Below are 11,655 nucleotides of genomic sequence, written 5' to 3' on the forward strand. Positions count from 1 at the left end.
ATGCCCAAGCAGTGCAGTCAATTTACTGTAGTCCTTATAAGAAATAATGTGTTGGCAGAGGAGCAAGTAAGGTTTAAGGTGGCACAGTCAATATTTGACCATTGAATTGCAGTCTATTACCTGGTTAAAAAAATATTCCCACTACTTTAGATCCATTCTCTCTGCCTCCTTTATTAATATAAATGTAATTTTTGATTCAATCTCCAAAGAATGGCTATGGGAAAAATTAGCAGTGTCTACTGTTGATTGCCAACAATTTTGTCTAATTATGATGCTATGAAAAATATAGAAACCTTTTTGTACCACTACCACCTCAAGAAAAGTTAAGCTAACCCAGCTCCCATTCTTTTCTGCTTTTAACTACCGGCCAAAAAAGAGAGTTTACCTTATGAAACTAGCAAACAAACCACCTTTAAAGGTTATTTATTGATCTTTACAAAAGGGCTGCGATCTCATGAATTCTTGTACACCTACAGTCAAAGAAATGCACATTCTGCACAGGTTTGAATTTAATATTCCTCATATTCGTCACTGAAAGTAACTACTCTTCCTCTGTTTTCACTTCCTCTTTACAGAAACGTAAGATCAGTACACTAAAGGAAGAGGGTGTGACTTTAGCCATTTTCTAAAGAGAGGGTTGTGGGCTTGTTTTATTTTTATTATTAATACAGAAGTGACTCTTCGGAAGAATAGGAATTCCACATGTTCATAATTAACAAAGAAACTTGAGATGAAGCCACAGAGACTGCTTGATGTATGTTTTATATTTCTTTTATTGGGTATTTCTCTCATTTGAAGTAAAATTATTACTCTCTGCATTGTGTAGTTATAATTCATTTAACTTTTCTCTAGAAAATCTATGAATTGATATTACTTTTTACTTATTCATGTCATGAATTGTCAGCTATTCCACTATTTTTGTTTCCCTGTGGTTTTAACATGACCAAGCTTTAATTCTTCTGTTACCAGCAGCCACAGATACTTTTCACTATCAAGGTAACATATCTGTTATGCCACAAAGACTTGATGCTCTATTTTTGTTTGCTTGTCTTGTTTTATGTTTATTTAAGAAAAAGCAACCTGTTTCTTGACTGTGTTCTTAACTACCATTTCTCAATTCTAAATCAACTTTTCAGAATCCTGGCATATGGAGGGTAGAGTCCCTGTTCAGTCATTGCATTGTATGCAGTCAGGTACCTATCATAGGAGTACTTTAAATATCCTAAATTGTAATTTAAAAAAATAAGCATGGTTTCAGCTGTGTAATTGGGTGCAGATAGGTCCAGTCTATCTGAAGCTCTTAGCAATGGGTGCATCAAGATGGCCAGGCAGGGCTTTCTGGAATTATTAAGCAGAGACCTACTTGTTTTAAAATAAGAAAGGAAACCTGGTTTCACCCAACATTCTGCATGTGAGGAAATGAGGGTCAGAGTAGTGTTTCTGAACACAGTTCTTTGCTGAAATGCTATTCAAAAATGTTTAACTTTTTTCTATCTATTACTGTGGAGGAGTTAGCTACTTATAAGCATGTGGTATTAGATGTAAAGAACTGTGTGAGTTTTGTGGCATGGCTTGTTTTTCATACTTAGCAGTAAGCTATATCCCATTGTTTCTAATTAAATTGGGTGTGCAAATAGTATTCATGCAACCGTGTAATTTACAACTATAAGGATTGCAGTATTTTAGATGTGTTGTTTAGGAACTGCAGCAGAATGGATCAATAAGCATAGCAATTTTAATTTAAAATGTGTACCTCCAGGTAGATGTGAGGTAGAGTTATTTTGAGCATAGTGTCCTACCTTCTGGTAATCTTGCAAAAAATGATGTTGTTAATACAAATTAGAGTAGTTGGGGGGCAATGGTATACAAATTTAATAAATAAAAAAAATCTCTTTGTTCATTTGTCTAAAGTATCTAACATTTTCCTGGTGGCAACAGTCCATAACAACGATATAACAAAAAGTGCTGTTGGCAACTCTGTTGGGAAGCATACTTTCTCAAATATGAAAGCATAATGTTTCCCTACATGTGATTATTAAAAAAAGAGAACCTCTGACAGAAGTAAGGTTATCTATACTATCTGAATTTCTGATTTCACAGTTCTTCCTAATTACAGTCTCTTTAATCTCCCTTAGTTTATTATGCATGAGGACTGTCGCCTATAATTGTATTCAAATGTAACTTCCCTGATGATTTAATTTTAATTTAATAATGATAAATATGTATCTTCCAGGACTTAAGTGAATTGCACAACAGGCAGTCTACAGATCAAAATATCAACTATGCAGGTTCTTGTTAGTCTTTGTAAGAAGTTTAATTTAATCATCCTAAATGGTACAAAGGTGAAACTTGAAATATTCATTTTTATTTGTGGGCGGGGAACAAGTTTGCTAGATTATTGTCTAGTAGCTACCAAAATATTTTCTTCAGTTAGATTATATAATATTGGCTTAAAATCACATAGTGACCACCACGTTATAATTATAAGTTTGTTAACCAATGATAAAGAGGTTTGTAGGACCCAATATTACTATTAAAAGTAACTATATACTACTGGTGCCAGTTTAATTAAAGTCATTGTTAAAATACTAGATATATTACCTGTTTAATATAAAATGCCAGTCAAAATTCTTAAATGAAACTGATCTATTGATAATGCTGTCTTTTCTTCATGTATATCATTATTTGAACACTGAAAATGCTCTTTGGCTATGAATGACCAAAGATTTGTCCGTCTGTCAAACTTCCTTAAAACAACAGTAAAATATTGCAATATCAGAACATTTCTGGATTAACACATAACATATAGTCTTTGGGACTTTTTAACCAATGTAAAGGTCTTTTGTCCTTTTATACATAACTTTTTATCCTCTGCTTTTTTATTCAAAGCATATGTAACCGCTGACTAAAAAAAATGTAACCGTTGACTAAAAGTTCTGCTTCCTTTCCTCCTTTTATGTTGTGGTAATGTTCTCTACTTTTTAGTTTTTGGGTTGCCATGCTCTGGTAACTTGGTTCATCACTTCAGAAGGGGAGGGGAGAGGAGAGTGGTTCCTTGTTTAATATATTGCTGTTTTGTTCCCTACAGTATTTCACCATAGTCATAATCAATTTTGTCAACTTGTTCCCCTTTTCTGTAAAAGATAAATGAGTCAGAATATGAAACATTGATTTAAACAAGTTAATGGGAATTTAAAAACAAGAAAAATCTTTGAGTTCAGTGCATCCTTTCCTTTCCTTTCCTTTGCTCTCCTCTCCTCTTCTCTCCCTTTAACTTTTCCTTTTCTTGTCCTTTGATGCCTTTGAGTCAGTGATAATACCTGGAAATTGCCTGGACAAGTCCCTGAAATTTTTTTTGATAACATTTCAGAAATAATTTGCCACTGTCTCTCTCCTAGGACTCAGAGAGAATGATTGGCCCAAAGTCACCCAGCTGTCTTTGTGCTTGAGATGGTACTAGACTTTAACATCTCCTGATTTTCCAGCCTGGTGCCTTAACTGCACCGAAGTATAAATAAAAATACTTCTTTGGAGGCTTTAAAGCTATCAAATTTCATCAGAAAAAAACTTATGAATAAAAGTAGTTTCAGCTTTCCTGATTTCCTGGTTCCTAGCAGGGGCTGACATTATGAGACAATAATCACTGGATTCAGTTTAGCTATAATTCTGGGCAGAAGTCAACATCCATGGTGTGAAGCAAGAACCAGCTTGAGAAATTTTCAAACATTTCCTTCTTCCTTTTTTTTAATGACCTCTTTCTCTGTAATAATAATTGTCCTAAGAATTGCAGTTTTTATGGTAACATTGTAAGCTAGGTCAGTATCCACCTGCCTACCTTATCCTACAACAGAGGAAGCTGGCAGTATCTGAGAATGAAAGACCAAGAAACAAACTTAAAATGCCAAAATTAAGAGTTCATGGCAAAAATAATATTTGACCCTAAGGTTTCTTCAACTGTAACTTGGCCTCGCCATTGCACAGAGCTAAGCCATCGCCTACACTTCTACAGAATTATGTCGGTGTGCTCCACATCTGTTATTCAAATTATACTAACAGTGTAGATACACTTTGATTCTATCACTTGCTTTTTTGCAAGAGAGTTACCTAGGTTGTTCTGTTTCCCAGCTCTTTTCCTAAATATAGTCATCTGCTTTCATGGAAATGTTCCTACCATCATAGATTGACTCATGATCAGATCAGAATCTAACATATTGCCCAGACGTTCATTCAGCTGAGTTCAGTGGAGCTTTCCTTCATTTAAGAAAGTATCCAACCATATTTATGTCTGTAGTATGGAACTAGATACCTCACTTTCCTCTCATTAGAAGACCGTCCCATTCTTCCGCTGAATGAGGATGGTTCTGTTAAAATTCTGCATCCATTCACAGTGGTCCTCACTTAGCAACCACTCATTCAGCAACAACAGCACTGAATGAGTGGTACTTACGACCAGTTCTCATACTTGTGGCTGTTGCAGTGTCCGCAATGTGATCACCTTCTATGCCAGCTTTTGACAAGCAAAGTCAGTGGGAAAAATGGCATATGTTGCAAATGTGATGTGACATACTTTACCAACAACTTAGTTGATTGATCAATTATATGAATTTTGTGTAATATTTTTTTAACTCAGTCAAATCTTTAAGTATTCCATCTGGGTTTTTGGGTGGTTTTTTTTGTAATAGTACAGTTTCTTTAGAAGTACATGCTATATTGTTTCTGTGTGTCCAGGGTCACAGGGGCATTGTCACTCTAGTTAGGAAATCTTCCTGCATCAGCCTTCAAAGACAGTTGAGGAGCAAAAGTAACATCACTAAAGGCCCAATAAAGGCCTTTCAGGAACATTGATTTGTTAAATATGCCATAGGGGAAGCAAAGTCCCTGCTGGGTTCACTGGCGATAAAAGTTGAGGACCAGGCTTGGTCCAATTGATATTCTACTACACTCTCTACACTCTCTTTAATTAGCACTTTGACCTGATCATATCCCATGCTAAGTAGAAAATCTGGAGACAATCCCAAGGATTTTAGTTTTTCTCAAAAAGATTCTTCATCTTCGTCATTCTCACTGGTGCCTATGTTGTGCAGATTTTCTATATTTTGGCTAGGGTTTCTATTGTCCATATAGAGTTCCTGAAAATATGCCTCCCAGCTCCCTGAGATAACAGTCCACAGGGGCCAGGCCATTTCTTGGGGCGTTATGTCAAGTGATGTGTCAGAAAGAAGCTGAGTCATTAGATCAGACTGCCTAAATGAGTCGTGTCCTGTTGCTTTTCATGGCTTTTTTCTTCTTCTTGCATCTAGTAGTTGTTTGTAGTATCCTTTCTGCTGGAGGAGATCCCGTGCAGCTGTTGTTGTAGCATTGGATACATAAGTCTGGTAAATGGGAAGAGCTTTTTTTGCATAAAGTTGAACCCTAGCTTGGAGTGGTACTGTTCTTGCTTTAGGGCTGCACAGTTGCAGCCAGTTAAATGCTGGTGGAGCTCTTCAGTTAGGGTGTTATAATAGTCTAAAAGTACATCAGGAGTTTCAGAGCTGTCAGGGCAGACTCCGGATTCTGTAGTGGATGCGCAACAAAAACTTCAGTTATTATTTGGTTTAACTGTGGGATCCTTTTAGCTCAGCAGTTTGTTTTTCCTGCTGGCATTGGTAAGGGTTAGCAGCAATCCTTAATGTGTGTTTCTTAAGTGAAGGCATTTAAATTAATCAAGATGGGGAAATGATCGCTATCAAATTTAGGCATAACTTCTAGGGCCTTGTCATAAGGGGAAAGGTCCCTAAATTCAATTATATAATCAGTTGCACTCATTTTCTGGAGCCAGATAGGCAGGTGGATTTGGCTAGGTAGTTTGATTTTAGATGCTTTGAGCAATGGGTGGGGAGGAATTCATTATCTTCAGGGTTGGGAGGGGGGCATTTGTGCTTTGCTGATTCATTTTCTCTTTATCCCTTACATTTAGCACATTTATTTTTAAATAGTCCTGTATAGATTGTACTTGTCTTTTTATATCAGACCAAAGAGCAATCAACATACAACCGTGGAATATTAAGGACAGAAAAATTTACAATATTATGCTTAGAGAAAAATGATATAAGATGTTCTATTGATTGTATATTACTCCAGTAATGATTACCAAAGTAGACAATTCATTCTTTAAACATTGTTGGAAGCCCGGGTAGATAGATAGATAGATAGATAGATAGATAGATAGATAGATAGATAGATAGATAGATAGATAGATAGATGATAGATAGATAGATAGATAGATAGATAGATAGATAGATAGATAGACAGACAGACAGACAGACAGACAGACAGATTTGATAGATAAATTTGATAGCAATGCTGTATAAGCCAGTTGAATAAAATGAACCATAACAGAATGAAATGAATCTTAAAGGTGAATTTTTATTTTTAGTCCACTATTTTTTTACTAACTAATATTAAGCTTGAGCTGGTTTGGGTGAGCAGAACAACATGGTCACAGACAGACTGCATTTTTAGTGAACTCTTAAAACATCTGTTTTAAATACTCTTTTATTTGGTTTTAAAATATTTTACATAGTGATTTTATTTCATATCAGTTAATAATTTTAGTACCCTGTATTAGGATTAATAATTTTAGAAATTTACTAAGCCTTATATTCCCTCAAAATATATTGAATTGGTTTTATACATGATAACAACTGCTAGAATTTTCTGCATTTCCAAATGAAAGTTACGAGCAATTTCTTCTGTAGAATGATTATGCAATTATAAAAAAACCCTAACGTCTTATTTGAAAAGTAATTCTGATATAGAATGTGATTCAACATTGAAATTATTTTTGGATTGTAGTTTTATAAATGGGTTTTTATCAAACCCAAAATCTGGGTTTCTCTTAACATAAGATTATAATAGCCAATATTTTTGTGATCTGATAAATTTGCCATATTTCTTAAATTAGGCAGAAATGCTTGCAATTTGAGTTATACTTTATGAGTAATGGTTGTTATGGTTACTATGCTACTTAATAGCCTAATTTTAATATTGATTTATTTTATAATGATTTAAAATTTTAAATTGATGTAATATAATATCAGCTATTAAATAGAATGTAATACATACAGTACATACTTAACATTTAATAAATACTCTAATATGCAAATTTATATTTATATATAAATTTACATTACATTAATTTTGACATATTTTAACTAATTTAATAATCCTTGTAATTTTCTTTTTTGTATTTTCACTTTTTCCTCTTATTCTCCCCTTGCTGTAAAATTGCTTGTACTTGTAAAATTAATACATTAAAAAAACAACAGGAAAAAACCAGAAAGGATCTGTCTGTATGAGTAAAACCAAACCCTTTCACCACTTTTGAAATCAAACTAGAAGTAAGACAAAAGTGAGAAACATTCTTCCTTTTTTGGTTATTATCTGCCAACAGAGGAAAATCTGAAATGTTCTGTTGTAACACTAGTAGAATATGAATGTGCAACTTGCAATGTTTCCTCATACTGTAGTGTTTTACAAATGTCATTGCTTCCTTCATGTGAGCTAGAGCACCTTTTAAAATTTGTACTGTCTAGACTAGAGCAGGGATAGGCAACCTTGGCTCTTTTATGACTCGTGGACTTCAATTCCCAAATTGAATTCTGGGAGTTGAAGTCCACGAGTCATAAAAGAGCCAAGGTTGCCTACCCCTGGTCTAGACTCTAGAATAACAACAGGATGTGGATAGGAACATTTCTTGGAATAAATTAACTTCTTAGGAAAGATATCCAGAAGAATTTGGTTCAGTTCTTTGTCTCTTGATGAAATTCCTGGCCCTCTTGGTTTCTTTCCAGGTGCTGGATTATAGTTACTTTAAAACAAAGTAAAATACAAACAATGACACCTCACTACTGTCTGGCATGGAAGAACAGAAGTACATGTTATAATGACTCATATTTTTAAAATGCATATCCAACTTTTATACAGGTTTTTCAAAGCATTTGAAGTTTTATAACTTTCTTAGTCTCATCTTAAAGCAAGGCAGGCAAGAGGTGGGGATTGGAGGTTATAGTCTTTTTTAAATTGTTTTTTGGCCTTCAAACATTGCAAGGCATGTGGTGATAATGGCACCAGAAGAATGAGAAAAAACTTCTAGCTCTGTGGGAGAGGTTGCCTTTATTCAAAATAAGTTTAATACACCTATTTGTGACATATGTTATTAAAACAACTTTTGTGTGGTCAAAATTGACAATTGGCCACTGGATTTCATGTGTGTGATCTTGTGAGAGAGCAGAAATATTGGTTGCATACAGCCCAGAAAGTGTGGGTTTCCTCACCTTTGTAGTAAAGCATGTATTGAACATATTTGGTGGCTTTTAATCCAGCAAGAAGGCAACCATTTGCCTAATTACAAATTACTAATATAAATATAAATTTAATTGGCGTTTTTGACATAGCAGCACACTGCTTAATTTGTGGTCTACTAGGGTGCCCAGGTCCTTTTCATAGATACAGGTAGTCCTCGACTGACAACAGTTTGCTTTGTGACTGTTGAAAGTTACAATGGCACTGAAAAAATTGACTTATGACCATTTTTCATACTTACGAACATTCCCATATCTCCATGATTGCATAATCAAAATTTGGACACTTGGCAACTGGCTCATACCTATGACAATTGCAGTGTCCCCGGGATCATGTGATAACCTTTTGTGATTTTATGATAAGCAAACTCAATGGGGAAGCCAGATTCACTTAACAACCATATTACTAACTTAACAACTACAGTGATTCACTTAACAGTTGTGGCAAGAAAGGTCATAAAATGGGGCAAAACTAAACTAACAAATGTCTTATTTAGCAACAGAAATGTTGGGCTCAATTGTAGTTGTACATCAAGCACTATCTGTACTAATGCCAATCAACTCCTGTCTTGTATCTGTGCATCTAGTTTTTCATGCTTAAACGCAGAACCTTACATTTCCCCCCCACCAAACTGCTTTTTGCTGGAGAGGCCTCAATATTCAAGTCTAGCAAGATCCTTTTGAATCTTGTGCCCATCTTCTGGAGTATCAGCAATCCTCTCCTCCCTCAGCTTTGTCTTGTACAAATGTGTTGAGCTTCCCTACTGTACCTTCATCTAAGTCATTTATAAAAATGTTGACACAACCACTAGGTACACCTAAGGAGAGGGTAGTCCTTCTCTTTGTTAGTCATATCCAGTTTCTGCAACTGTTCTTCATATATTTTAGTCTCCAGACCCCTAATCATCATTGTTGCTCTTCTTTGCACTCTTTATAGAACCTCAAGCTCTTTTTTACATTGTGGTCACCAGAACTGGGTGTAGTATTCCAAGTTTAATCTTGCTAGTTTCAGTTCCTTATTGTTATGTATTTTACATTCTTTAAATTAAGATAATTATTTCTATTATGTAATCCACAATAATTTTAATATGATCATAACCTTAAATCTAATTTAAAATAGTCAATACAAGTGTAAACAAATACTACACATCTTTCCATTTCTCCTCAGGAGTTCTTCCTCCACGAAGTATCTTCTTCCATTTATTATTTAAATTTTAGGTATGCGTTGTAAAGATAATTGTCTTATTTCTTATGTTTCATTGCATACTATTTATTTTTCACAGGAGATGTTTCCTAAGTACTTCCTTTTGCTATTTGGAGCTGTGCTGCTGTTGTTGACAACAGGTAAGCTGCATTTGCCATTACTATGCAATTCTGCCATATGGCCTCAGTCCGTAGAATAAGGAAGATACTTAAGACTATTGAAATAAAAATTCTTTAGGTTCTGCTGAAGGGCCAATATGTCCCATCACATTCTGAATAATGCAAGACACTATTATTCAGTCACTTGGATCTCAGTTAATACTAACAGATGCAGGAGAGAACTATGAACAGAAGAGCAGGCTTATCCTAGAGAAAATCCGTATGTTCCATCTGAAGTGTTTTCCAGACTCTTTCAAAGGCAGTCAACATGCTGTATCTCTTAACTGATGAACTCAGAGAGCAATGGGCATCAACAAAAGTCAATGGGGAAATCAGCTGGAAGTTGCAAGTCCCAGGTACCTCGTAAGGAGGCCTGAGAGTGGGTGAATGTGAAGAGAGGCAGAGGGTGCTGTCGTGAGTGCATGTAAGCTGGGGAGGGGGTGCTGCAGTGCTGTGCAGGTGAGTACAGGTTGCAGATGTGCTATAACACCATGCAAATGCAAGTGGGTTGGGGAGGGGGTGCTGCAGCAATAGGACACTGCGGAGTATGAAATCCCTGGGATTTCACGTCATAACTACGACTAATTCAGTGCCATGGCATCTTCAAATGGTTACTGAACAAATGGTTGTTAACTCAAGAGTAACTTTGCTAAGAGCCCTGGTGGTGCAGTGGTTAGAATGCAGTACTGCAGGCTAATTCTGCTGACTCCAGGCTGCCAGCAGTTTGGCAGTTCAAGTCTCACCGGCTCACGGTTGACTCACCCTTCCATCCTTCCGAGGTTGGTAAAACGAGGACCCAGATTGTTGGGGGCAATATGCTGACTCTGTAAATCACTTAGAGAGGGCTGTAAAGCACTGTGAAGCGGTATATAAGTCTAAGTGCTATTGCTATCCTCTCAGTGGCTGGTTTGAGTATTCAGGGAATGAAGATAGCTAGGTCACCATCTGGTGAACAAACTGTTCCAGGTTATGTCATGGAGCAATTAACACATTGTTCACTTGATGCACCTCATGCAACACTGTTGCATCAGGATGTAGTTTAGGGAGAAGAAGGGCAAACCATTTGCTTAATTTCCCTTTTGCATGGATATGCAGCACTTCAGGGTGAGATTGAGTTTTGAGAGGGTGATTTTAGCTGTGAGGTTGGCTGATTTGAAAATGTTATTCCAATTGTGCATCTTGTCTCCGACTTATTTCATATGTGCAATAGCTACTACTGTTATTATGTGGTGAAAATGGTTATCAATGCCTTGCCCAAATACCTTATTCAAAATGCAAAGGGGACGGGTCTATCTAACACTAGAAACATACTGAAGCTAGTGAAAGATCCCAGCTCAAGCTTTTAACCCTGGTGAATCTTCTGCACGCAAAATAATGAAGAATGCTAATAAAATTTGTGGGTGGATTCTACCTCTTTGCCTGCCATGAAAATTATGTGTATTAGAAATCTAGCCATAAAAAAGATGGAGGAATCCTTTCATTGTACATAGAAGCAGAAATCTGCTCCTCTCCCTGGAAAACCCTATCATGTCACAACCACGATTCCAGCAAATTTTGTTGTCCTTCTTTATGGCATTCAGAAATTTTTAAGGGCAGGGACAAGTTGCTTCCTCACTGACCAAGTATCACAAGCTGGGGAAAAACTTCCATTAATTATTATCCTTGACATGGGGTGGCTATGGATGGGGAGGAGTAGAATTTGGATGGATTGCTAGATTGCTTCCCTGCTCAGCCTGCTGACCACCACTGCTGTTTGAGAACATGAATATGATACAGTTGCATGGATCCCTGATTTCCCTGATAAAATAAAAGTACTGTATTCCATGACTTGGTTTTAGATTTTTTTTTCTTATGAACTAGCAAAGTTTATTTTGTCTTATTTGACACAGTGTTCAGCTCCACTATAACCCACTAGATTTGCAAGCTGTTGCAATAATAATAATAATAATAA

General features: G+C 36.0%; 1 protein-coding gene across 1 annotated transcript in view; it reads left to right on the forward strand.

Annotated features, from left to right (window-relative positions):
- The first annotated feature begins 666 nt into the window (after window positions 1-666).
- ITGB2 (integrin subunit beta 2) overlaps window positions 667-11,655 on the forward strand; it is a 45,382-nt gene continuing 34,393 nt past the window's right edge. The window contains exons 1-2 of the mRNA XM_015812326.1: window positions 667-754; window positions 9,626-9,686. Coding sequence (XP_015667812.1) covers window positions 731-754; window positions 9,626-9,686 — 85 coding nt within the window. The 5' untranslated portion in view covers window positions 667-730. The remainder of the gene's footprint in view (window positions 755-9,625; window positions 9,687-11,655) is intronic.

This window comes from Protobothrops mucrosquamatus, unplaced genomic scaffold (genome assembly GCF_001527695.2).
Source record: "Protobothrops mucrosquamatus isolate PMUCROS unplaced genomic scaffold, P.Mucros_1.0 scaffold78, whole genome shotgun sequence".
NCBI lineage: Eukaryota > Metazoa > Chordata > Lepidosauria > Squamata > Viperidae > Protobothrops > Protobothrops mucrosquamatus.